General features: G+C 39.3%; 1 protein-coding gene across 3 annotated transcripts in view; it reads left to right on the top strand.

Moving 5' to 3' along the window:
• Window positions 1-24,833, top strand: part of RAD51B (RAD51 paralog B) — a 367,919-nt gene that overhangs the window by 150,727 nt on the left and 192,359 nt on the right. For 2 of the 3 annotated variants that reach the window (XM_038138920.1, XM_038138919.1), the window contains 2 exons: window positions 2,948-3,044; window positions 7,774-7,848. In XM_038138920.1, the coding sequence (XP_037994848.1) occupies window positions 2,948-3,044; window positions 7,774-7,848 (172 nt within the window). The remainder of the gene's footprint in view (window positions 1-2,947; window positions 3,045-7,773; window positions 7,849-24,833) is intronic. The other variant, XM_038138921.1, reaches the window with a different exon arrangement.

The following is a 24,833-nucleotide window of genomic DNA, read 5'->3' as shown; positions in this document are numbered from 1 at the left end:
CAAAGATATGTGAACATATATGTATATGTGTGTGTATATATATATGATAATAGGAATACCTGTAGCTGCTGAAAGAATTTTGCAGTAGGTGAGGCTGCAGAAGTGTGACAGGGAATTTGATGCCAAATTTAGTGCTTAGCTAACAGCCTCGGCTTGTGGCTGAACTCATCTTATGGGAGAGCTGCATCTATGTTGGTTCTGCAGGCTTGGAGAAATGGGGAATAATTTTCAATTAATTCCAAAATAAGCATTCTGTATATGCATATGGCTTCATCTCAGAGGAAGTGTGCTTATTCAAGATAGTATTTAGGTATGTATTTAAGCAAATGTGTAACTGTCGGTGAAGTCAAAGAACTCTGAATATGCTTAATTTCCATCCTCAGAGCAAGTCAGAGAGGAACATTTACTTGGGTCAGGCTCTACTTTTTGAAACTGATTTTTTGAACAGTATAGCAGGGAATCTAGGATATTAGTATTGAATAGTTATTGAGGGATACATCAGAAATTGAAATCTAGGTTCAGAGGCATACCTTGAGTTAAACATAAAAGGTGAAGAAGACTTTCAGTCTTACAGCTAACAGTGCTGTGAAGTTCCTGGTTAAGGAGGAATCTGGAAGATTAAAAAAAAAAAGCAGTTACATTATTCTTCTTGTTCGTTTTCCTTTTGATTTTTTTTTTTTAAAGTTAGTTTCCTTTGAAGGAAAGCAATATGAAATATAGTGTGCTTAGGCATTTTTTTCTATTAAAAACGTTCCTTAATCATGGTAACATTTCTTTGAAATGTGGTGCTTAAATAATAAAATACGTGATGGCACAGCACAAAGATTATCTTGGCACGAGTCTGGGGTGACTGAATCACTTAGAGAGCTTGATACTTGTTAATAATGTGATCATTGCAAAGTGTGCCAATGAAAACTTCATACCTCACCAGTACGTGTGAGTATAAGTTTGTTAGTGTGTTCTGCTTCAGCACATTTTCTAGTACTGGATACTGTGGATGTGTGAGTCTGTGGCTTTGTGACACAGTAGAAACCAAGTGAGAATGGTTTCAAGAACGAAAGGTCTCACATCCTTTCTTATCCCTACTGACTCTTGGCTGCCTACTCCTTGAACTGGTTTTGATGCCCATCCTATCACAAGGATGAACTAGCTCACTAAAATGGAAGATAAGTTTCCTAGCAAGAAAAAAGGGAAAAGTGACTTTTTTTTTCCTTTGTTAATGAATTGAATTATCCTACCCTGTAATCTTATGAACAAGCCAGCTGTCAGTGGCAGCAAGGAGTTGTGTGTACCAGACCCTTTGCAGTCTGCTTTTGGGTGCTTGTAGATACACACAGCAGCTCTGGGGGAAACAGCAGAGGGATGTAATGCGTTTCTCGTGTGTTTGCTGTGAGCAGTATTGCAAGTTGTACCTTAGCCAAGGTGTATGACCACGCAAGGCTGTTATCTCCCATGTCCATGTTCGCTGCAGTGATCATAAATGCCCAGTCCCAAAAGGTGCATCCTGTGGTTAAGCTGTGCAGAATGATCTTGAACTCCTGTTGAGTAAACGAAGATTTGACTTACATGCTTCTCAACTTAGTCCTATTGATACAGTCCATAAAGCTCTCAGGCACCATCATGCCTGTTTGCAAGCACAGAGCTGGGTGGGCTGGCATGAGCAGGGAGGTAGAGTCTTGTAAAGGTCACATACTCCATCACACTGCTGGCACCTCGTGTCATGCTGCCTGAAGAAGACACAATACCCTGCAGCACCACCACTGTGGCTACAGCTTGTTGGTCTGACCCCTTGTGTGGGGTCTCACAAGGGAAAAGGAAAGGGGACAGTGTGTCAAATCCTACTGCTGAAAGTGTTAGAAAGCAGGAAGAAGCCATTATCAGAGGGAGGGACAAGTAGTGGAGGGAACGGCAGAGAAGTTCCTCTTCCTTTTAGCAATGGTAATCTGTTAATTTATTCCAGTAAATTCCAGTGAAACTGCATTCAACCAAGTATTGTGTAGAATTTCTTTCTCCCTTTCTCCTGTGTCAAATACAGCCGAAGACAGGCCATTAATTTGAAAGAGAGTTTGTTTGGAGTTTGCCTGCTCTCAGTGCAAGTAGAAGAATTATTTTGATTCTTTAAAAAAAATATATTCATTTTTGAAGTTTATGTCAGTCTGCAAAGTGGAGACCAGCTGCTATTGCAAAAAGTGCAGCTGCTTAGAGATCCAAAGCATTGCAAGATAACTGTGGCTATAGCTATATTCTTCTCTCTGTGGTGTTTGCACTGTTTGCTTAATGTTTTCTGTTACTAAAAACCAGTATATGTTCAAAGGTGAAAGAAATTGTTCATCTCTTGTAGGCATGACTAGTGCTCATGCTAGCAGAGTTAGCGCTGTGGGTACTATGCTTTTGTTTTATCAGAATCTTGTGATCCTGGTAAACACTAAAAACTCCCCTTTTGTAAAGATAGCCCTGTAACATTTAGTGCTTTAGTGCTTCAGACCAATGGGAGTGTACCCCTTCCACACCTTCCTCCATGGCACTGTGTTTCAGCCAAAGGAAGAAAGTGTGTAAATTGTGTGGAAATTACTTGGAAAATAGATTTCCTTTTTGCATATGAAGAAAATGGTGGGTTTTTGTAAGGGGGCATCAAAATGTTCATGGAATATGTGCAAAAGATGAAGCTCTTCAGAGCAGTAGTTTCATTTAAGGTGCCTGTATGTATCAACATACTGTTGTTCAGTATTTCATCTTTTTAACAATATCCCTTTTCCTCCACTTCTTGCAATTGAGTCTTTTGGTTTCTGCAGGTAGTTCAAAATGTTCTGAATGTTGAATTTGCTGAAGATCAGAAAAGAGAGTAATCTCAATGCTATGCCTGGAGGATTCCAGTCCTGGGCTTCTCTCTGCCTTCCAGTAGCTATAAAAATTCATTTCCCATCCCCCTCTCCTTGTCTGTTTGCAGGTTATCTTGACGAATCAGATTACCACAGCACTGAGCAGTGGCCCTGGGGTCCGGGCAGACCTGGTGTCTCCAGCTGATGATTTGTCCCTGTCTGAAGGTAAGAAATCCCTTCTATCGGAACTGAAACTCTACACGACCACAAATCCACACTGTAACTTGCAGTCTTCTGTTGAAATACAGGGGGCTGAGAGAGTCAATTTATCAAGTCTAACCTAGCACAGTCTTGAAACAAAATTATTTTCCAGTCTCTCTGAAAATCCATTTATAATTAAAAAGAAAGTATGTGGAGTTGCTAAAAGGATCAGACACTTTCTGAAGGCTGGGAATGTATTTTTGAGCCATGTCAGTTTCTCAGCATTGTACTGTCACTCACATGCATTTAAAGCATTATTTTGTCAGTCTTCTAAAGCTGCTACAAGAGGAAATACACAGGCTAGTCTGCAAATTTCATTTTCTCTAATGGTTATCATAGATTCCAAGGAGAAATAACTGCTCACAAAGGAAAGAAAGCAGATCCTCAGTCCTGTTCCTTGAATTACACTTGTTTGGTTTTCAAGTACAGTGCCTCAGACTGGATCTCTCCGTTGTGTGAATGTAATATGGGGATTTTTGTGATGCCATATTCCTTGACATCTTCGTGCTTCTGTTTTCTGTGCAGAATTAGAGAAAAGCACTTTTTTGAGTAATAGCAAGGACTTAGTGTGCTAAGAAGAAAAGATAATTCTCAGTCAAGGTTTACAAAGTAATATAATAATTTCGGTTTTCCCCACTTGCAAAGAATAGTCAGAGTACCCTTGTGAGGGGCGGATGCAGAAACATTTATTTACCATTCAGTTCATGCATAGACCCAAATGTATGATGCACAGCAATGCTTATCTTTCTTGCAAAGCCATGATAATCGCATGTAGACTTTCCACTTCGCAAAACATGGGTATTTCCCCTCTTTGTCTCCTTGCTGCGCTTTCTGGTAGTTCTGATCAGCTTCTCTGTGTTCTGGTTGATCACACACAGTTGTCTCAAGCTTGTCTGACTTTACACAAGTACAGCTCAGTGGCAAAAATAACTAAGCAGTGGTTAAAACTGACATTATTTCTGCAACTCATTTCAGTGGACAAGGGAAAGAGGTTGAAGGGAGATTTAAACGGAATGTCAGGGAGTAGCAAGTAACTTCAGTGCAATGCCTTAACACTGATTGATGTGTTTACTTCATAATTTTGTCAATAGGAGTCTGGCAAAGCATGGCCCATTAAATAATTTTAGGATTGTGCTTGTGGCTTTTATTGGTTTCGCCCATTACCAAAGCATCTCTGAAGTACACGTCTCAAATATTGCTCCCTACCTCTGGCAGAAAGATTTGAAATTTGGTAACTAGATTTGGAAGATAAAGGCATCATTTTTCACCTTCATAATTTCCTTCTTGGCAAAAGTTGTTGTGCACTGTCTTATTAAATTGTCTTGCTTGTGCTTCTCCTTGCCCTTTAGAATTGCTATGGATGAGCTTCCTCTGGAAAAAAAGGCACAGCTGACTCTGTGGGAATAATGACAAAATATGTTTCCAGTAAAACATATTTTTGTCCTGTGGCTAAAATATTTGAAGATACATAGGAAAAACACATGGAATAGTTGAAATGTTTCTAAATTTCCCAGCACATATGAAAGATTCTCAGTGCTGTGTACGAGCCATAGTTCCAGAATATTCTAGAATCAGGGCTACTCAAGAGATGGCATAATGATTTTTCTAGCAGTTACAGGTTTTTCATGCATCTTTCATGTTGTGCCTAAACTACCACGACTGCTTTTCACCTTTTAGCTTAAAAATGAGTCAAAATATATTGGTGCTCTCTGTTTTATTCCTTTGTTGCTCTCATTCCTTGTTTTTAATTAAGGATCTGAAGTAGCAAAATGTGTCAGCATCACGCTTGTTGAAAATGGACACGATTGTTTTGCCACAGGACAAGAATAGTACAGACATCAGCAGTGCAGGCTCCTTTGGAAGTTCAAATTTTATCAAGGGATGTAGGGCTGATAAACTCCTTTGCTTCTCTCCCTTCCCTCCTTTCTTGACTCCCATTGATATGGCATTTACTTACTGTGTTGTGTAATGGAAGAACACAGTGCATCTCCACACTACAGGCTTTTCTAAATATATCTTTCTTGTTTGTAAAATGGCTGCTTCTGGATTTCCAGTTTTCATCGCTTTTAACCCCTGCTGTCTATCTGTGAGTAAATGTGAAATTTCAGGCTCATTCAACATCTGATTTCCCTGCTTATCTTCCTATCAAAAGATACAGGTGTGGCCAGTGTGTTTTGGTGGGTTCTTTTAACATCACGGTGTTGACCTGTCCTGAGAAAGTTCCCCCTTAATGTATTTGGATGTTAGCTCTTGAGCAGCCTGAAAGCAGCAATAAACTTCTGAAATAGTTTGTACTTTTAGAATCCTAAATTAATTTGTCTTCTAGTGTTGGTATGATAGTAATAATATTTACTACTCTTTTACGGTTGTAGAATTTACAGGAAAGAGTAGTTAGATGAGTAGCCCAAGTGCACAAAGAGTATATATTGCAGAGTCAGGGATAAGAGGTTAGATTTGTGACTGGGTTCTTACCTCATTGTTCCATGTCACTCATCACCAACTAAAGCTGAATTTGAACCAGTGACCTAGATGTGAAAGGACCCATAACACATTATTAGTCCTGTAAGCAACTCAGACTGCTTGGTTTGTATATGTCTAATATGTTGTTTTAATCCTATCTGAAATCAGAGTCCCTTCACTATAAATGGTTTGCTAAAAGGGTCATCTTTCTTAGATGGAGGCAGAAATGAAAATTTCAAACTAAATGTGCCATTAGAAAGAAGTAGAATGTTATAGTGTCCTCTTTTTTTTGCTTCTGATTGTGCTTGGGAATTGCTTGGGTTATGTTTTAGATTAGGCAAGAAACCAAGGAAGCTGTTCATCTGATGTGTGACAGAAAGTTAATCTGATGAACAAGCTGAAAGGACATTGTCAAGCTGTTTCAGACTCAGTTTGTCATCTGTAAAGCTGTAATCTACTGCATGAAAACTTGTGTCCTAAAAATACGTTAGATTTTTATGAGAACATTAATGGATTTATAAAAGCAGTGCTGGCTGTAAAATCCCACCACTTATGTAGCAATGTAAGAATTTGTGAACTGTTTGTTGGTATTTCTTGTAGGAAATGGTTATGTCCAGCTAAATTCCCAGACCTGTGCATACTTCTGCTTCCAGATAGACAAAAAAATTGCATAGTTTGCCACAAATAAAGTGATAAATACAATTACCAAAGTTTCTCTACTTATAGTCTGAGTCCTTGCATTCATTTGGCCTTTACATACTTGTCAGATTATCAACTGAAGGAGTTAGATCTAATAATATTTTTCTTTAGCTCTAAAATCCTCAGACATCTGATGCTGTCACTTCTTCCCTAGGAATTAAACTCAGTTTTTACTTCACCATTTTTCCATAGCCATTTCTCAAACTCTGTCATCAGAGGGGATAGTCTGGAGGATGATGGTGGACGTTGCTGTTTCACTTCTATTCTTGCTTTGTGGAATTGACTCTGTTTAGTTCATCCAGTCAAAGACAACTTGGAGAAGCCTAAAGTTATTTTACATTGCTGGGGTGGTCAGACAAACCCAGGAGTAGTCTAGGAACTAATGTTTTATCATTTAAATGTAAAAAATAGCTCTTACCCAATTAAAATAATATCTTATTTAAAAAAAAAAAAAAGTTCAAGCTGCATTAGGCTTCCTGAACAGTAGAAATATTTTGTATGACTGGTAGTGGATTTTTTAAAACAAGTTATCTGTGTGCTATTTTTGCTATTTTTGTGAAGTTTACATGACTAAATTTTACGTAATATAAAAAGTCTTTAGAAACTAATTCTAAGCCTGTGTATCTTAGTGCTAGGTGGGCAGGGGAATTTGTGTTTCATTTGTGTGCTGCAAAGAGTTAGGACAAGATGACCTACTTTTGAGGCTCCTTCTAGTCCACCAGTGCCAATGCTGTTAATGTATTCGCCAGCTGCAAGCTCTAACTTCCTCCAACAGACATCAAAGCCAAACTCCATCTTTCGTGGAAAAAAATTCAGGGGCGTGTTGGTATGAGGAAGAACAGTATCCTCCTCCCACCCTGCACAAAGTGTCAAGCAAAAAAAAAGGAATGCTGTCTTGGGCTTCTTCAGTCTCAGCTAGTACTTTCAAATATTTGTTTGAAAAAGTCAGAATTATTTTGTGTTTAAAATTGTCTCTAAACTTGCACTAGATCTGGGGAGGCCAGTGTTCAGTCTTCTGCTATTTGTGTTCATCAAGTGGTTTGTCATAGCATTGTATATTTTTAGTGCACAGTGTGAGCAATGAGTTTAGTCTGACCTTTTCATCTTTGTTGCTCTGATCTTGAATTCTTTTAAGCTGTTGAGCAGAAGTAGGCTTTTGTGTTGTGGAGACTGGAGAACGCTAAGCTACCATCATATCTCCCACCCCCAGGATTTTCCTACTTTCATTTAGGAGTGTAAGGTTTGAAGCTGGAATCTTCAGCTTCTCTTGCTTGCTTTGCCCTTGATCTCTTGACACATTGTGGTTAAATTGTTTTAGTCTGCCAGCCTCAGTTTACCTTTTTTTTTTTTTTTTTTTTAATTTGGGTCTTTATTTTTCTTCTGCAACTTTTTTCCTTAATATTTCAAGTATTATTATTTTCCTTAATATTTCAATATTCCTGTGGGGAAAATAATGAATTGACCTTTTCTTTATCTTGGTAAGAATCAGTTCTGTAGTTTAATACTTCTCTGCCTTCAAATCTCCTTCTTTCAGTCCTGGTGCCAAATGGAGTGAAAACACTGAAGAATTATCAAGTGAACGAGGATTCCCCTAGAGATCAGTCTGTTGGTTGGTTTAGATTTGTTTATTTGTTGATTTATGTATATACTTAATGCTTAGGGTTGGACCCACAGGTGACTTAATTAAAATAAAAAAGTATATTCTGTGAAGCATAAACATACCTGTTTTGCAGGAACTGTGAGTTTAGGAATCAAGTTGCTCTTAAATAAGTTTTTAAAACACTTCCTCCATGTAGTTTTAAAGCTCATGCAGAATACTTCATGTCCTTGTGAATTCTCCAGAATGATAGGAATTTAAATGCATTGGAAAATATTATAAGAGTTTGGCATGTTTTAGGCCTTTAGCATTTTAGCTGAATGCTCTGTAAATTAGGCCATGTGTATGCATACTGAAGAGTAAATTTCCCAACTGAGACTAGTGTGTGGGTGTGAACCCTAAAAATTAAGCACATTCCTGTAAAGAGGGGACCATATCAGTGTGGATAAATACCTGAAGGGAGAGTACCAAGAGGATGCAATCAGGCTCTTCTTGGTGGTGTCAACCAGTAGGACAAGAGACAATGGGCAAAAACTGATTCACAAAAAGTTCCACGTGAACATGAGGAAAAACTTCTTTACTGTGTGAGTATGCACTGCAACAACTTGCCCAGAGATATATGGAGTCTCCCTCACTGGAGATATTTAAGAAGCATCTGGACACAATCCTGTGCAATGTGTTCTAGCACGACCCTGTTTGAGCAGGGAGGTTGGACCAGATTGACCCACTGTGGTCCCTTCCAGCCTAACCCATTCTGTGATTTTCTAATGCAGTTCTCTTCTTGATTTATGGAGATAAGGAAGTGCTACAGTGTAGCTTTTGCTGCATGCTTTTGCTACAGTCTTGATGATACAGGGAAGCATAGTGAGATTTGCATCTGTGTTTGCTTTGATATTAATTACTATTCTCATCTGAAGATTTGATTGGCATTTAGGGCCAACATCAGGAACACTTCCATGATGGGACAAGAGAGCTCAGTGAGCCACAGGATTTTGCCTCCAGGTCTGAGCCTTGGGCATCTCTGACTTCCATGTCAGAGTTGATAGAGTTGCTTAAGTCCCTGGTTCTAGTGCATGTGAGCTCAAAATGAAACAGCTCGAGTTGTTTCTTTTTAATTCTTTATTTTGCTGCTGGACTTCATGTCTCAGCTGCATTTTAAGAATCTGCTCCAGCAGAGACCCTGTAATCTTCTTCACCAGCTAATGATTCTGTGGGAAGCTTTTTATTCCTTCAGTCTGTTCTGTCTTTGAGTTACTATTTCAGTTTTCATAAAAAACATCATTAGCTGTACATGCTCTCAAAGGTGAGAAGGAGCTCATGTTCCTTAACGTGCTGGAAGACAACATAGTACATCCACTTCAGGATAGGTAAACAGAGGGCACCAGAGAGAGGAGCAACCTTGATAAAACTCATTAATACATGTTGTAGGAGAAAACAAGCCTTCTCAAAATAGGATTTCATTCTTGTGCTTGCTCTGTATTCACATTTCTTTTTACTGTGTGTACTTAACAGTAGTGGAGTCTGCACTCTTGTGCTTCAGTGGAAGAAAAAAAGCCTTTCTGGTTGTAGAGAGCAGCACAAGGAAGTGCACCATCATTACAGGGCCTGGAACGAATGATATTAACCATTAGGGGAAATGATACCCTGATTGTTTCTGCGGGACTCAGGGTTGTGGTGGTGTGGAGCAGTTAGATTTCATGATAACAGTTGCCATGTTTGCCTGTACTAATTTTGATGCTATATTTCACCAAGTGGGAAATAGTGACATAATAACATCCAGCCAAATTTTAACGGCTTTTTAATCAAAAGATAAATCTTTCAGTAAAACAGTGTCACAGAGACTGTATGTGTCTGTGGAAGTTCCAACTTGAATGACATATGCATAATCACTTGATCTAGACTACAGAAAGTTTGAAAACTGTCAGCAGGAGAATTCAAAGACCTCTATACATCAGTTTAAGAGAATCTCCATTCCTCATATCCTAATTGCCATGATGAGAGCATACAAAGTTTTACTGCTTTGTTGTGGTTTCTTTCTGAAGACATGGTGTGACTTTAGAATCATTTATCAACGATTTGTAATCCAAAAACCCTTCAGGTACATTTGCTGGGAATCATTCATCTGTATTATGAGAAGCACAAGAACAGAAGTGATTACAATCATAGTTGAGTGGTTAGAAACTGCTACCTCTCAGCTGCTATGTATCTTACCGCCGCTAAGAACAAGTGCAACTGAGTACATGCTACACCTTCCAGTGCAAAGCAGGATGGGTTTCTGTCAATCCTGCTGCACACCTCAGCTTACTCCTGTGCTCCTGTCACTGCATTAAGCTTGCGAGCATGCATGGGTCAGTCACTGAATTTCAGTTGATAGCATGTAGATGTGAAGTACAGTAAGAATTTGCAGTTGGTCATTTCCTTATGCCCTAACAATGTTTAAAAGTAAGATTAACTCATATTTCAGTGTGGATGAATACAGAACTTTTTACTGTGGTCCTGAAAATCAGTGGTTTCAATCAGAAACATGAGGCCTGGCTTGGTTCGAATTCCTTCTGTGGCCCTACACGTTGCACCTCAGTGTTGGCGGACCTATCTTTCAAATTACATTGTAAAAAAAATTAATTCAAGGGTAAGAAAGAGCTAAACACCACTTGCCCCTGTGCACAATGACCAATTAAATTCTGTCTTTGCTCACTCATTTTATCCTTAAATCTGTACAGAGGCTGGGGACAAAATATTCAGCAATCTGTAGCATTCAGTCCCATTTCTTCTGGAGTTTTATAGTACCATCATTGGATCTTTATTCTGATGGAGCCGGAAAGGACTAGAAGGATTTTGATAATGGGAAAACACCACTATGGGAATTCCATTTGGCTTGTGGCACTACATGAAACATATGGCTCACCTGCAGAACTTGAAGCAGTTAAGAGTGACCCAAGGTGCAAATGCTATACCAAAAGGGAAGGCGAGGGTGAGGGGACAGAGGATAATTTTAGAGTCTCATGCCTATATTCTAGTTGCAGTTCCAGCTGGGTTTCCTCTGGGTTTACTGCAGGATGTTTGAAAAAAGTGGTTTCTTGGTAATCTCAGGCAGTTTCTATGATTGATGATTCCCCTTAATCGTAAAAAGAGCACATTGGTGTTTCTGCTTAATTTGTGTCTATTTCCTGCTTTATTATTATTGCAATAATAATTTATTGTCTTAAATGATGGAAGTTTATAACCTGTTAGCCTTTTTTAGAGGTTGAAGCTGAGTACTCTGTCATGTGAATGAACTTCTTCCCAGTGACAGTCTGCTCCTAAAATATTACATTGAAACCCAAACATAACACAACAATAAAAGACAGTATACTTTTAGTGCATTATTTCTTTATTTAATTAAAATAGAGAGCATGAGCAGATTTTGCATGCTTCACATGAGCGGGATTAATCTAGTCTGGACTCTACTAGTCTTCTCATAGTATCAGTTACACTAAAATATAAAAAAATAAACATTCAGAGGAGAGCAACCCAAGTGGTCAGAGTGCAGTACAGGAAGATGGGTGAAGAAATTGTAGAAATAGAAAATGCCCAGTGCTTAACTAAAGGAAGGCTATGTTTTTACTAATTTCTGCTCTCCTAAAATGTCTTGCTGTTGCTCCAGTCCCTCAGGCAACCTGCAGAATATTCCTGCATGAGCTGATGCCTAACTAGGATCAGGAAGGGAAGAAAAGACAATGGCTCAAGTATGAATAGCTGCACTGTTAACAATGGAAAATTTGTCACAAAGAAAACAAACCAGATATTACTACTGAGTATGCAGCCATGATTCTTTAGGAGTAATTTGAGCCAGTCTGATACCTGGCAGGGTAGTCCTTGTTTCAGGCTGGCACATGGATATGCAAGGCAGTAGTTTGGGCATGTTTTAGCAGAATATCCGGAAGTTGTTTTTGAGCGCAAAATCTGTTAGGCCAGCTGTTCCCAAATGGTTTGGGTTTGTGCCTCTGTTTTTGGTGGTGAACTCATCCCAGCCAAGCTTGTGACCCTAAAGACTAACACAAACAATCACATCTCTGTCAGGCTTGCGACCCCACTCTGTGCGGCCGTGACCCTGCTGGAGGTTACAACCCGCGGGTTGGGAATTGTTGGGGTAGACTGCCAGCCCTGCTGGGTGAGCGCTGATATGCCCCGTCCAGGCCAGGATCATCACAACAAATGCCTTCAGATCTCACAGTAATTTGTAGGCCCCTGCCACCAGTCTGAGAGTGCAGCTTATTAGAGCTGACATGTCACTTTGGTACATCAGGAACATCTTGGGGATCAAAAGGTCATAGTCCTCCCACGCTGCTGCAGTGTTTCTTCATGAACTCGCCTCTCCCTCTTACTTCCCCGTCAGTTGGCTGGCAGAGAGCCCCGGCGCCCTCGTGGCGCGGCCAACTCGGCCTTGGCTGCTGGATGGGTACCAGCTGCCACTTCTGCCACAAGCCACCCTTTCCAAAACTGTTCTCCCCCAGTACTCCATGCCTTAACGAAAGGATTGATGTCGGTCTCTCTCTGCTGAAATAATCAAACGTTTTGTTAAAAGTAATTAAAAGCTGTATTAGGGCAGTGTTAGTGGAGATGGGCTAAGCCTTCCCCTCTATTTTGTAAAACTAATTCTGTTATTCATGTACCTGTGCATATGAGCACAGTCTCATGGATGCAGGATGATGATGGAGAAATAAACAGAAGGTAGCCTTTTGTGATGGCTGGTGTAGCCTGCAAGGCTAAGGGCTTGATAAATCATACAAACAGCCTTTTTAGCATAAAATGACATGTTACAGATGTCCTAATTAGACATCTGATTTTTTAAGCCTTCTTCTGATGCAATTTTAAGTGGCGTTTATAAACAAGGTCAAAAATATATTTCAAATTTGTTCTTTTGAAAGCATTCATTACCATAATGGAAAATAGTAATGTTTTAATAGCTAACTGATGGTCCAAGGCCAGTGACTTGTTAATTCACAGGCATGGAAGTTTGACAGTGGCATTGTTCTGTAAATCCAACAAGGGCAGGATCCTGCAACAGGTTATTTATTTTTACTCATAGTTTTGTCAACAGATCCTGAAAATTTCCAATGATGGCAAGAAGGAAAGAGGAGGTTATGGTGCAGAAAAATATTAAAATTGCCTATCATTTGGATTAAAACTTGCATTGCATAAAGTTAACCCAGAATTAGCCCTGCACAAGTCTAGTTTCAGAGCTCTATGTGAAGTGCTTTGTTTAAGGACGTTGCTGGACTCATTTTCTGTCAGGCGGGTGCATAGAAAGCATGACACTGAAAATGAGAACAGCAAAGTCTAGTTGTGGACTGTGTAAGCCCCTCAAGTAAATGGTTAGAAAATCTGTTGTTACTGTACAGGTACTGTAAAAAAGAAAAAATTGTTTGAAACTTTTCCTCTGTTACTTGATCGCCCCTTAAACACTAATTACACGTCAGAAAATGGAGCATAAAGTCTCCTCCATCTGTCCAGGTTGGATTTGGTGCACAAAGGAGCATATCCAATTCATAGTACCTCTTAGGTAATCAGATTAATATCTCCCAAACTGAATTTACCCTTTTGATAGTGAGTCTTTCATATGCTGTGTTTCACATATCACATTCTGTTGAAGCTCTGTGGCTTTTCAGTAATTTCCTTGAAATCTATATGTGGTATGTCTACTCTCTTTTGAGCTGTTCTTGGGATACGCATCAATTAGATGTGTTTCTGGCACTCTCTTAATGGCATAGTTTCCCTGGAGTCAAAAACTGCTCCAAAAACTGAGATCATTTGTTTAATTTGAAAGCAAAAGGGTATGGAACTACAATTTCAGGCTTCAACAGCTATGCTTCTGTAGCTTTGAAGGAATGGGGAAAAAATTTTGATGTCTTGCATGCAAAATAAATAAATTCTACAGTTGTTAAAATATCTGATTCCATCCAGGTTTTTTTTTTTCCCTTGCTTATCTTTCAAATTTTTTTTTTAAATAGTAGATTTTTGACTTGTCAAATTTCATTGTTTATTGGTTTTGCTTAGTGAAACAGAAGGCTGGATTTTGTAATTTGGGTCTAAGGAAGAACTGTAAATTATTCAGGATGGTGTATAATTAAAATTTATTATAAGCAATCTGAATACAGAATTCTATTTCAAGCGTTTGAAGCTTTTGGCTCCAAGATGTTCTGAGAATGTATACTGTATAGGAGGTCCTATATTTTTTCAAGTAAACTGAAAGCACGAAAACTCCCATTTTCAACCAGCTCCTCCAGTAAGATTCATTTTGTATCTCACATTTCTTCCAGCCTGCATCTGCAGTGGACTTTTCACTGAGATTTTGAAACAAGTCCTCAGTGATATTTGTTTGCTGTATGTTTGTTCATTATGTGTGGTGGTTTTGATGTGCACCAATTATAGAACTTTTATAAGAAATTAAACCAGATATTTTGGTGCTAGCTAGCTCCATGCTGTCTGGTAGTGCTCAAAGCCATCCTGAAGGCAGAAGAATCAAAGCCAATTGCTGGTCATCAAGCCACAGCCAGAGTAGGGACATTCTCACGGGGAGCAAGAGCAGGCGAGTTTGGAACAGAACAATGATGCATTCACGGGGTAGCTAGAGGGGGATCAACACCAACTCTTGGCTGTCTGACACTGCTGTGCCAAATCATTTGCTAATGGGGACTTGCTTCTTAAACAAAAATATGAAATGTTTTCTCCTGTGTTTTTGTGTGAGTCAGGCAGTACAGAGCACTTCCAAAGATCAGTAGGAGGGTTTAATAATAAGCTGTTAATGCCTGTAGCCGGACTTGTGGTTACTGAGCTCAGGTAATACTTGATCACAAGAAACAACAGTAGGCATTTCAGCAGGGTAACAGTTCAAATCCTAGCTGATGGGATTTGACAAGCTCATTTGTGCTGAAGCCTGAGCTGCCATGTCTTTCATTTATTGTTGTTTATGCTATGAAATATGACATTTTGTCTCCCTTTGGCCTACAGTCACATCTTAGTAGCAGTAAACGTTTGCCTCAAGTACCAAATTCCTGGGTTCAGGCATCATCAGCGTCTGCTGCTGAATGATTTTTCATAAATACCACCCAACTCACTCTTCCCTTGCTGTCCCCTCTGTTTTAAATTTAAACTGATAATGTTGATGTTTTAAGACTTGAAACAAGGCCTGTCATGTTTGAGAGTTATGCTACCCACTGAAAACTGCTACTCACTGAAGGACGAATGACTAATAAGATGGGCCTGCAGAGGTTTTTTTGAGCTTTAGAAGTCTGTAAATCTTTTTTTCTTAATGTTTGGTAGGAATGAAGTTTAGGATGAACTTAAGTGCCTTCAAGCTAATAGAGTGCCTGTCAGTGACCGAATCTGAATCTCTAGAGGAAGAGTTCACAGTGGGTTCAGCTAAAAATGCCAAAAACCTCGTGGAGCCTTTCATTTGTTCTTTTGACTGTGCACCAGAATCATGCAAATGAGCAAAGACTGGTGACATTATTTTCCTCCAGGTTAGTATGAGGTAACTCTGAACAGCATGGGACCAACATGCCAAGTCCTTGTCTTGGCTTACCATCCAAAACTGCCCAGTTCTGCTTTTCCTGAGGGTGCATCTGCTTCTTAGTGCTGTGATGGTCATGTGAGCTTGTGTGAAATGAGCTGTTGGGATCCAGAGGGTTCCAGCAGCAGATGAGTCACAGAGGCAGAGAGGTCAGCACAGCATAATCTTTCTAGCATTTACCACACACGGTGTAGATATATCCTGAGATGAACCTGCCTGCCTTCTGTTAAAATGAAGTGCCTGGATGAGAAGATCCTATGGGTGAGAGGAGTTTATATCACCTTAGTGCCATAATGACAGTGCAGAGGACTTGGAAAACTTATTTGAATGAGCTGTGGCTTTTCCTTAGGGATACTGTGTTTTCCTTCCTTGTTCTAACAAGGTATTTGTGTCCAGTCGGCTGAATAGTAATTGAAAGCAAGTTCATTGGTATGTAATATGTGCCCATACAATATCAGGCAACTTTGACTTTATTATAGCAATTGGTGGTTCTTTTTAAGGTGGTAGAAGGTCCACCTGCACTTTGGTATAGCGCAATTTTGAGTCAAAAGCCTTTTGAACAAATAAGTAATGATTGCAACTTTCTGTGTAAAACAGTGGATTTTCAGCAGATCTCAACATGATAAAGTACTTTGATTGTGCTGAAAATTTTTGTGACAACTGTAATATGAATGAAAACAAAATGTGTTTTATCAGAAGTAGCATGTTTTGTGGAAGTGTGTTTTTGCTGGTAAAATAAAAATCTTGAGCCCAAAAAGGAGACAAGGCAGAGGTTCTTGATCATAACTAGAGACAAATTACACAAAATAACATCTGGGTTATTGTCTAGATGTTGCCTTTTTTTCTCTCTCTCACCATTCTTGCACCCTTCAAATTAAAAATATGTTGTTTTGCAATGTTTTACTTTTGCTAAACCAGTAAAAGAATAAAACAAAAATAAAACTGTTTCCTGGTTGGCCCTGCTTGTTAGTTCCATATGAAATTACGTGGTGTTTGTCTTGCATTTTGCACAGGTACCTGTGGTAGTGGTGTGCCGTATTCTAATTGCTCTGATAAACAATACCTTGCTAGTGGTTGCCTTGCATGTAGTCATGAACAGTTCCTATACTCAATGGTGCCATTGAAAATGTTTGAGAAATTGCTGTCCAGTTCCAGCATGTAATTGCTAATATGTGTTATTACTTCAGAATTTAATAGCTGTTTCTGGTTATTATACAGTTGGTTTAAGCCTGCAAGCTTTTTAAAACTGCTTTTGTTGCTTCCTCTTTGCAGTGTGGTTTCCTCCTTTGCTACCTTCAAAACATTGTGGTCCAGGGTGTTGGGTGAGGTGACATGTCCTATTTACACTCAGTTGGAAAAGACTGCGTCACGGGCACTTGAAGGTCTGTGGGGTTTTCTTAGTTCAGATGCTCAGATGTGGCTTTCTGTCATCACCTGCTTACTTACTTTGAATGCTAAAATAATCTTGCTACCTTTGGTATTATCATCTGAACCTTAAGAAGAGGACAGGCGTAGATTTTAATGTTATCTCAGTGTGCTGTCTGTTGTGGAGCGAGTATGGCGATCATCAAAACATTACGTAGCATGCACTCCCTCATAGTTAGCCTCAGAAGAAGGCCTCTTATTCATCTCATTGGCTACCTCTGCTGCCTTTCCAGTCTCCATCTCCAGGGACACAACTCCATATTGATTCAATTATTGATGCAGTCACACTCTTGTCGACGACACACAGGTCTTTCAAACATTAAATCAAGACATCAAGACCTAGCGATAGCAAGTCATGTTACTAAGAAAAGGTAGCAGGGTCTGAAGGGAAAATATTTTTTACCCTTTAGTCTCCTAGAATCCTGTGATACCCAGACTGATTGTGATCAGTATAAACTCTTCCAGCCAGGGCCTTGTGCCTTCAGTGTCTGAGCTGTAATAGCCCTGTGTGCCTCGTTACTATCAGTTAATAAACCAAGTGATGATAATTTTGTTCTTCCACTTTTGTCTTCATCTGGCTTGACCATGTAGTGGCAGCAGAGTTGATAGCAAGCATTCTTCCTCTTCCCCATTTCCAGCAATATTAAAGTTGTCCTGTGCTTGAAGGTTCTGCAATCAGAATTGTGATAACAGAACAAATAGGTCAGAAAACAAAACCTAAAATGTTTATCTAAATTTCTCAATTCACCAGCCCTAAAAATGACCCTGTCATGCTTTCATGCCGTTTCCCAGTTCCTTGAAATGGGAAACATTAAAAGAGCCATATAGTAGATGTGTTTAGTTGGAGGGCTCGTGATCAGCTTCATATCTGATGGAACTACAAAGTTCAACATACAAAAAGTGTCATTCATTGTTTATCCTCAAAGTTTTGGCAGAGATGTGTAAAACACAGCTCAGCAGGATTGCTGCAGCCTACCTGTTTGAAAGCCACTGGTGATTTGAGGTATCTCAGGTTCTGGAGTCTATGCTGAGATGGCTTAAAAGGCATGAAGATTTTCTGTTTTGTTTTTGTGTTGGATTGCTGTTTTATTTTACAAACTCAAGGATTAAAGAAACAGACCCTTCACATTAGGCTTCTGGATAAATTGAAGTATTAAAAAATGTTTTCCTGTACTTGTTTTCTTATTTTTAGAATAACTGTATTTTCTTCCCTTGCCCTTTTTTTCCTTTCTGTGACAGTCACTTTGAGGTTCTTTTGTGTTTCCTTCTGCTTTTTCTGGACTACCTGTTTCTTTCTTTCCCTTTACACTCTGAACACTGCAGACTGCACAGAGCAGTTGTACTGTCTGTGTCATCAGTGATTTTCAAAATCTGGATGGGTAAAGGCTGAGTTAAAAGATGAGTAAGCTGGTCTGAGGTAGCTGTCCCAGATACAGGAGGTAGGATGAGAGACCTGAGGTCTTTTCCAGCTGGAAATATTCTTGGAGCTTATTATGCTACATTTTTGTCTGTTCTCTACTTTTCTTTATTACTGTCGTTTTCTGTATATGCGCTTCTTTGTTGTGCTATGTTTGTTATACCTATTTGTCAATTTATACACGAGGTTACACATTTTGATGAATCTTTAAAATGTACTGGATCAATTAACTGGGACTCCTTCAAAAGACAGGGATCTTAATTCTTCTAATATCTAATTTCCTAGTTATAAATCTACTTACTTTGATGCTGTTAAATGTGCTGATGGTTTGAAGATTATCTTTTCTGTCAACTCAGGTTAGTAAATACTTAATAAATTTGGAGATGGAATAGTGCTGCTTGAAGGCAGGAGTAGAAAAATATTTTCTCTTCTGAAGCCTTCTGTCAGATTTTAGAATGTATTTAAGAGAACTTGAACAAATTCTGGTTGGTTTTTTTTTCCCAAATCTGAACTCTGCAGATAAGATAATTCTTTTCCTCTTGAAATGAGCAATGAATTTTTTAATGGAAAAACTACTTTTGTTGGTAAGCCCCAGGTAGTGATTAATAGCATGTATACAGACCTAGGACATCACTAATTTTGGCTTAATGAGAACTCTGGCCTGCCAAATCCCAAATCTCTTGCAGTACACATCCCCTTGTAACTCACAGCCCACTTCTCTCCTCTCGTATTAATCCCAGGATAACACTAAACTGCCAGTAAGTTACAGCCCTCAAATGTTGACATTCCTTGAAAAAGTAACTGGGCGTAACATCAGCGATGAACTTACTGTAACTAACCAGATGTAACCAAGGTGTGTTTAAAGAGACTCTTTTAAATCACACCTCCTGGTCAACATTAACGTTCTCCTAGTACCTAATATAGCCTAGATGAAAAGAGTTCTGGTGCTTTCAGGGTATTGACAGAAACAGCTGTGCCTTCCACTTACATCTGTAGTTAGGAAAATATTTGCTAAAACCAGACTGTACTTTTTAATAGATTTTAGTATTACTGTAAGGCACTAAGCTGAGCTCTCTGCAAACTGTACTTTCTTTCCTCTTGTCCTTGGACTGTTGAACACAAGCAGTGGTGACACAAGCTGTTCTACTGGCTTATCAGTGTATTTCAGCTTTGTTCTGGAGCCTCCACGTCCCATCACTCAGCATGGAAGCTCAGGCTCTCATTTAGTCCTTTGCTGAATATCTAAAGTTGTTGTGAAGGTCATTGATGATGTAGATCTTGCAGTATGCAGTGAAACTGATAAGTTGGCAAATTAATTTGCATCAGACAGTAAACAACTGTCTGATGGTTATGACATTCAGCTACTACTGACTATTGTATTGGATGCAACCCAGTGACCTAAAGGTGAAACATTTCTTCTACAGCCAGTCAGTTTCTTCACTCAAGCCAAACTAATGACCCAACAGTAAGACCTGTATTTCACTCCATGAAGACCTATACTTCACTCAGCCAAAGACTGAGTCAGAAATTCTAAATAACTACAGTCGATAGACACAGTTTTTTGAACTTTAAGCACTTGGGCACAAAAAGCTTGGAGAAGTTGCAGCCATAAGCTGGCAGATAGACCTGATTTTCTGGCAATCTCTTACTAACAGTTTCCACCAGCAGGTTCTCTGTGGTTCTAGGCTTAAGGCCCTGTGTATGATGCGTATGTGTGTGTGTGTGCATGGGTGTGTTTATAGCGAGCAGTCTGGATACTTAAATTAATTTGAGTTATTTCCTTGTTAGTGAAGAAGAAATGTGTATGTAAGCAAAGGCTTTTGCTCCCTGTCCAGACTGTTCTCCCAGAAGGCTTACTGATAGGGTAATCCAGTATCTGTGAAGTCAGTCAGTGATGGTGCTGGGGAACCTACTTCTGGCCACTGGATAAATCTTGGAGGAGACAGGTCACTGATAAGGAAGCATCATTCTGTTTATACTTTTGTGCTTGTGCAACCCATGTTGCAAGATGAAACAAGTAAAAGATAATGTAACATAGTTCTTAAAGTTTGGCCTTTGGCCCTTGGGCTTTACAGATAAGTACCCGATGGACCCTAGGGGAACAGGGTAGGTCCATGTGTTACACTCCTCTTGACTGCTTTCATTTCAAGATACAGTCTGTTGCCCTAAAATGAAAGTTTCAGTCTGTATTGAAGACAACTGTAAATGCATATGACTGAAACTGATTAATAAAATGAGTGTTCATGCTCCTCAAAATGTCCAAATTATTTGAAGCAGTAGTGCATACAAGAATGCTGGGATGCTAGAATGAAGGGACACTTTCCTTCTAAATACCAGCAGCAACTAGTGACTGTTTTGAAGGTTAGTTTTCAGTTGTGAATTCAATTCTGTGGAATGGTGCCAGATCCATTTCAATGGATGGTTGCATGGTTTCCCAGCAAATTTCCAAGATGGACAATGGGACAGAAGGCTTTCCCCTGTTTGACTCACAGCATACTTGCACACAACTTTTATAGGACACGTTCATGATTTAATGGGTTATTCAGTTTCTCTCCTTGTCTGGTTTTTAGCTCCTTTTTCAAGATTAGCCATCATTCTGTGTAGTTCTACTGTAGCCAAGTAAAGGCAATATGAATCAAGGGAAAAATGCAAGATTGTGCATACAGCATAGGAAACAGCCTTAAACCATGATCCAGAGATTATCCCAGGGTGGTAAAGTAGTTGAAACTTCCTCAGCAGAAGCTGTCTTTTTAATCAGCTCTGGCCAAGAGCCCCTTGATGGGATCCTGATATGCTTTAACAGGATTTCCAAATAGAAAGGAGGAATGCTGTTTGTTTCTGTACCCAGGATTGGTGGAATTCTGCTGGGATTTGTGTTTAGTTTTGATTCTCAGAATTTAGGCAGGGTATGGAGATACTGCCGGAGACTACAAAAACCAGTCCTGCTTGTAGAAGTCTTTTCCATAAAAGGCTTTAGCAGTCTGGTGACAATGTGAGACTACAGTGGTACTTATGCTTGGAATTGTTATTTGGCAGTTCAGTCTTCTTGCTTGGGTGGGCAAATGTGTATGAGTGTGCAGTGACTGGGACAAGTGGTAAAACTTCAGCCTTAGAAAGATACAGCTTCCTAACAGTGTGGGTGACAACTTTGGAGCACCTCACCTGTGAAGCTGATATGCAAATTATTGGTATATTTAAGACCACATGGAACGTCTGTATAGAAGGAGTCCTCAAGCCATCTTCTTGAGGTTTAGACTAGGGTGGATGCTCACAGGAAACTCTGCTGACTATATATGCAGCCATGAAAGGGGAAGGGAAAAGGAGACTGGGAAAAGAAAGATCAGCTGAATGCAGTTTATTTGCTATGTTTTATAGATGAAGACATAACATTATTTTGCAGTGTAATCATTCAGTTTCTGAACAGTTTTGTCAGAACCTGGCAAAGAAATGCCTCTGTGGAAGAAATGAAAATCTGAAATCCTCCTAAGGCATGTAGTAAAGTGCATACTTATAACTCTGCACTTCACTAACAATATTTATATGTTTTTCTAGAAGTTTTTATAGAATATTTTCATGGAAAACTCTTCTTTCATTTTTCTAGGCATTACGCCTAAAGAGTATCTTATTCCTTCTCACTGATAGCATGTGTGTATAATGTTAGTTTCTGCATGCAGTGACATGTGAGCTTGGTGAGGAGCACAAATTATGTGTTCTTTTGAAACATGCCCTCATGGAACTTCTGGGTTTCTGAGAAAGGATGGATGGGTGAAAATTACAGTTTCCGAATATATAAAGTAGAAATTTCATATAAAGAGTTGTTGTGGAAGAGCTTACCTTTCTTTTTTACTGACTTTCCAGGCAGAAGTTTTCATAGCCTCTTGATGGATGCAGCTTTTCCTGGCCACATGCTGCTCAGTCCTTTGCATTTGTAGTGGAGATCAAAAGCATAGAAAAGTTCCTTTGAGCTGTGGCCAGTAATATTTACAAAACAAACAATGATTCACTGAGATGCTGGATGGCTCAGGAAGCTCTGTATGTTTGCCAGTGTGCTGGATGCAGAGGGCTCAGATGAAGACCGCAGATCAGATCTGCAAGATGTGTGGTAAGGTTTGCAAGATGTGTGGATGTGTGCCCTGTTTTAAGGGGAATACTCAAGTGGTTGATTGCTGTCACTGTCATTATAAAAGTTGTTAATTTGTGACCTATAGGCATTAAAAGTGTGTCCAAAACAATACCTGCCTCTGAGTGGGATTTCTAAATTGTACTGAGGCCATCATGACTTCTACAGCTAAGTGAGTTTACCTGTGCTGTCTGGTTCTATATAGTTTTCTCTATAGGCAGATGTAGATTATTGCTGTGAAAAGTGACAATACAGTGCAGAAACAGGTCCTAATGAGATTAGCCACTTATATAAAGTAGGATTTTATTCTTTTGTATCACATTACATATCACAGAACTATGTTAAAATATGTCAGGAGATATTTTGTGAATAGTGAGCATGGCCCAGCATCTCTCATCAGTCTCAAGAACCTGATCAGTTACGGGAGCAGGAGGATAAAGAATGTATAGTGTGGGTTTCCCTACAGAAGACTCAAGATTTTTTTTCTTTGCAGAAATTGTTGTTACTGTAAATACCTTGACAATATGAGCAGTGATGATGAAAACAGCTGTTGTAGCCATGGCTCTTGAAATATTTACTGATGTGTGAGTCCCCAGTGCCCTAGTATGGTCTGCTGGCAGCCTAGAAACACCCGCACTGGGCTGGCAGCCTGGAAGTTGATATTCAGGAGAAAAAAAAAAAAAGAGAGTTGTTTACATAATAAAGTAATATCCAGTTACTTCACTATGTTATGGGCAGAAGATAGTTTGAAGATACGTTGATGCCAGGAATGGTGATTTATAAAAATGCCTATGGAGGCCAAGTTCTCTCAGTGGGCTGCTGAGTAAACTACACTGTAAACTGGTAAAGAAGTGGAAGCAACTTGAGCAGTATGTACTCAAAAGACTGTAGGTTCCCAGCTTAAGGTTGAGAGCATTAGGTCTAGGTGAAGGCCTTCTAGTCAAAGAACACAGCCTAAATGTTCAATCTTCTCAGAACAGGTGAACTCTGGTTTATACCTATAGATGAATGTGTTGTGATACATTTCACAAATTGGCCTATTCTTTGGTGTCTCCATTTAGGACTTGGTTCTGGTTGTTTGAAAGTAGAACGTGAGGCTGGTTTCTGGCCGTTTGATGGAATTTGGAGGTATCTGACAGAAATCTGTGTGTTCTCCCTTATTGTGTCAAGTTAGAACAAGGAATGTTTTAACATGGAACCATTGAAAGTAACAGGAATGAGCCTCGAATCCTGGTTTGTTAGCTGAAGAAATACTCAGGATCTCACTTGGCAATCCATGGCTCACAAAAACTTTAGGTAAGACTATTTACAGAAGTGAAAATTTCCAATGAAGCCCTGAAGTCCATAAATTAAAATATGGCAAGGATAAACCACAAGAGAGACCCTCTGGATTTGTCTTTCCTTTGGCTGACCAAGTTTCATGTGTTTAGATTAATGAGATGATGCCTAATGGAAGGTACTAAAAGGGTCTGGAAATTTTTGAAGCTGCTTCATCCAGTTTACTGAGAAAGCACAACTTAGTCCTTATGGTCTCTGCACAAGTGTTTATACATTCTGACTTGTGTAAGACCTGCTTTCTGCTTGAGTATTTTTTTACTTGTTGGATCAAAAATTTTTTTACTTGCTGGATCAAAAATACCAGCTACAATATTGTAACCTTTAAAATGTTCTGTGAGTGAAGATTTTGGGGAGGCAAGTTTCCTGTTTATCAAGCCTTATGGTACTGTTGGTTGTTCTTTTTTCTCCAATAAGTACTTCATGCTTATACTTCATACTCCAGATCAAGCCTACTCAGTAGGAGTCCAGAAGGACCCTACTCAGTAGGAGTCAGAAGGACCACAAATGAGAAGAGATTAAGGAGTTCTCCTCTCTTCACTCAGGAGGAACTGGGTACTTCTTTCTCAGCACTTCTTTCCCAACATACCCAAGCCCTGCTATGTTTGGAAATGGAATTTAGATTAAAAGTGACCTTGCTTTGTGATTTTTATGCATTCAGAAAGAAGTTATCTGTCTTGCAAATGGCATGTTCTTGCTACATCTGGCAAGAAAGCAGGAGAGTCAGCAAACAGAGGCTGTCGCTTGTGTCTTACTGTGAATTAACATCTCATTTTTCGATTGGCTTCCTGTTATCTGTCAGAACTTTTGTGCAACTTCACTTCCTCAGAAATAACTGTCTCTCTTGAATATCTCATGGTGAAGTGGTGGTTTCAACTTCCTTTTGACTGAGTTCCAACTTAAAGGATAATGGATTTTTCTGTTCTATTTGGTTGCTGCACTCCACGCTCATCTTCACAACTGTTACTAAAACTGCTGAATTATTTCCCAATGCATGCAGTGGTCTCCTCCATGTCTGCAAGGATAGTTTAAAATGTTCAAATACTAGTTTGACTGGGTTACAGATTGCAATGCAAGTGTTGTCCAGTTCTATTATTAATATTTCATCTTTGTTTATACCTGATCCTGCTGTAAAGAATTCTATATAG

Source organism: Motacilla alba, chromosome 5 (genome assembly GCF_015832195.1).
Source record: "Motacilla alba alba isolate MOTALB_02 chromosome 5, Motacilla_alba_V1.0_pri, whole genome shotgun sequence".
NCBI lineage: Eukaryota > Metazoa > Chordata > Aves > Passeriformes > Motacillidae > Motacilla > Motacilla alba.
Note: the sequence above shows the minus strand (reverse complement) of the source record. Positions and strands in the feature narration are given on the sequence as shown.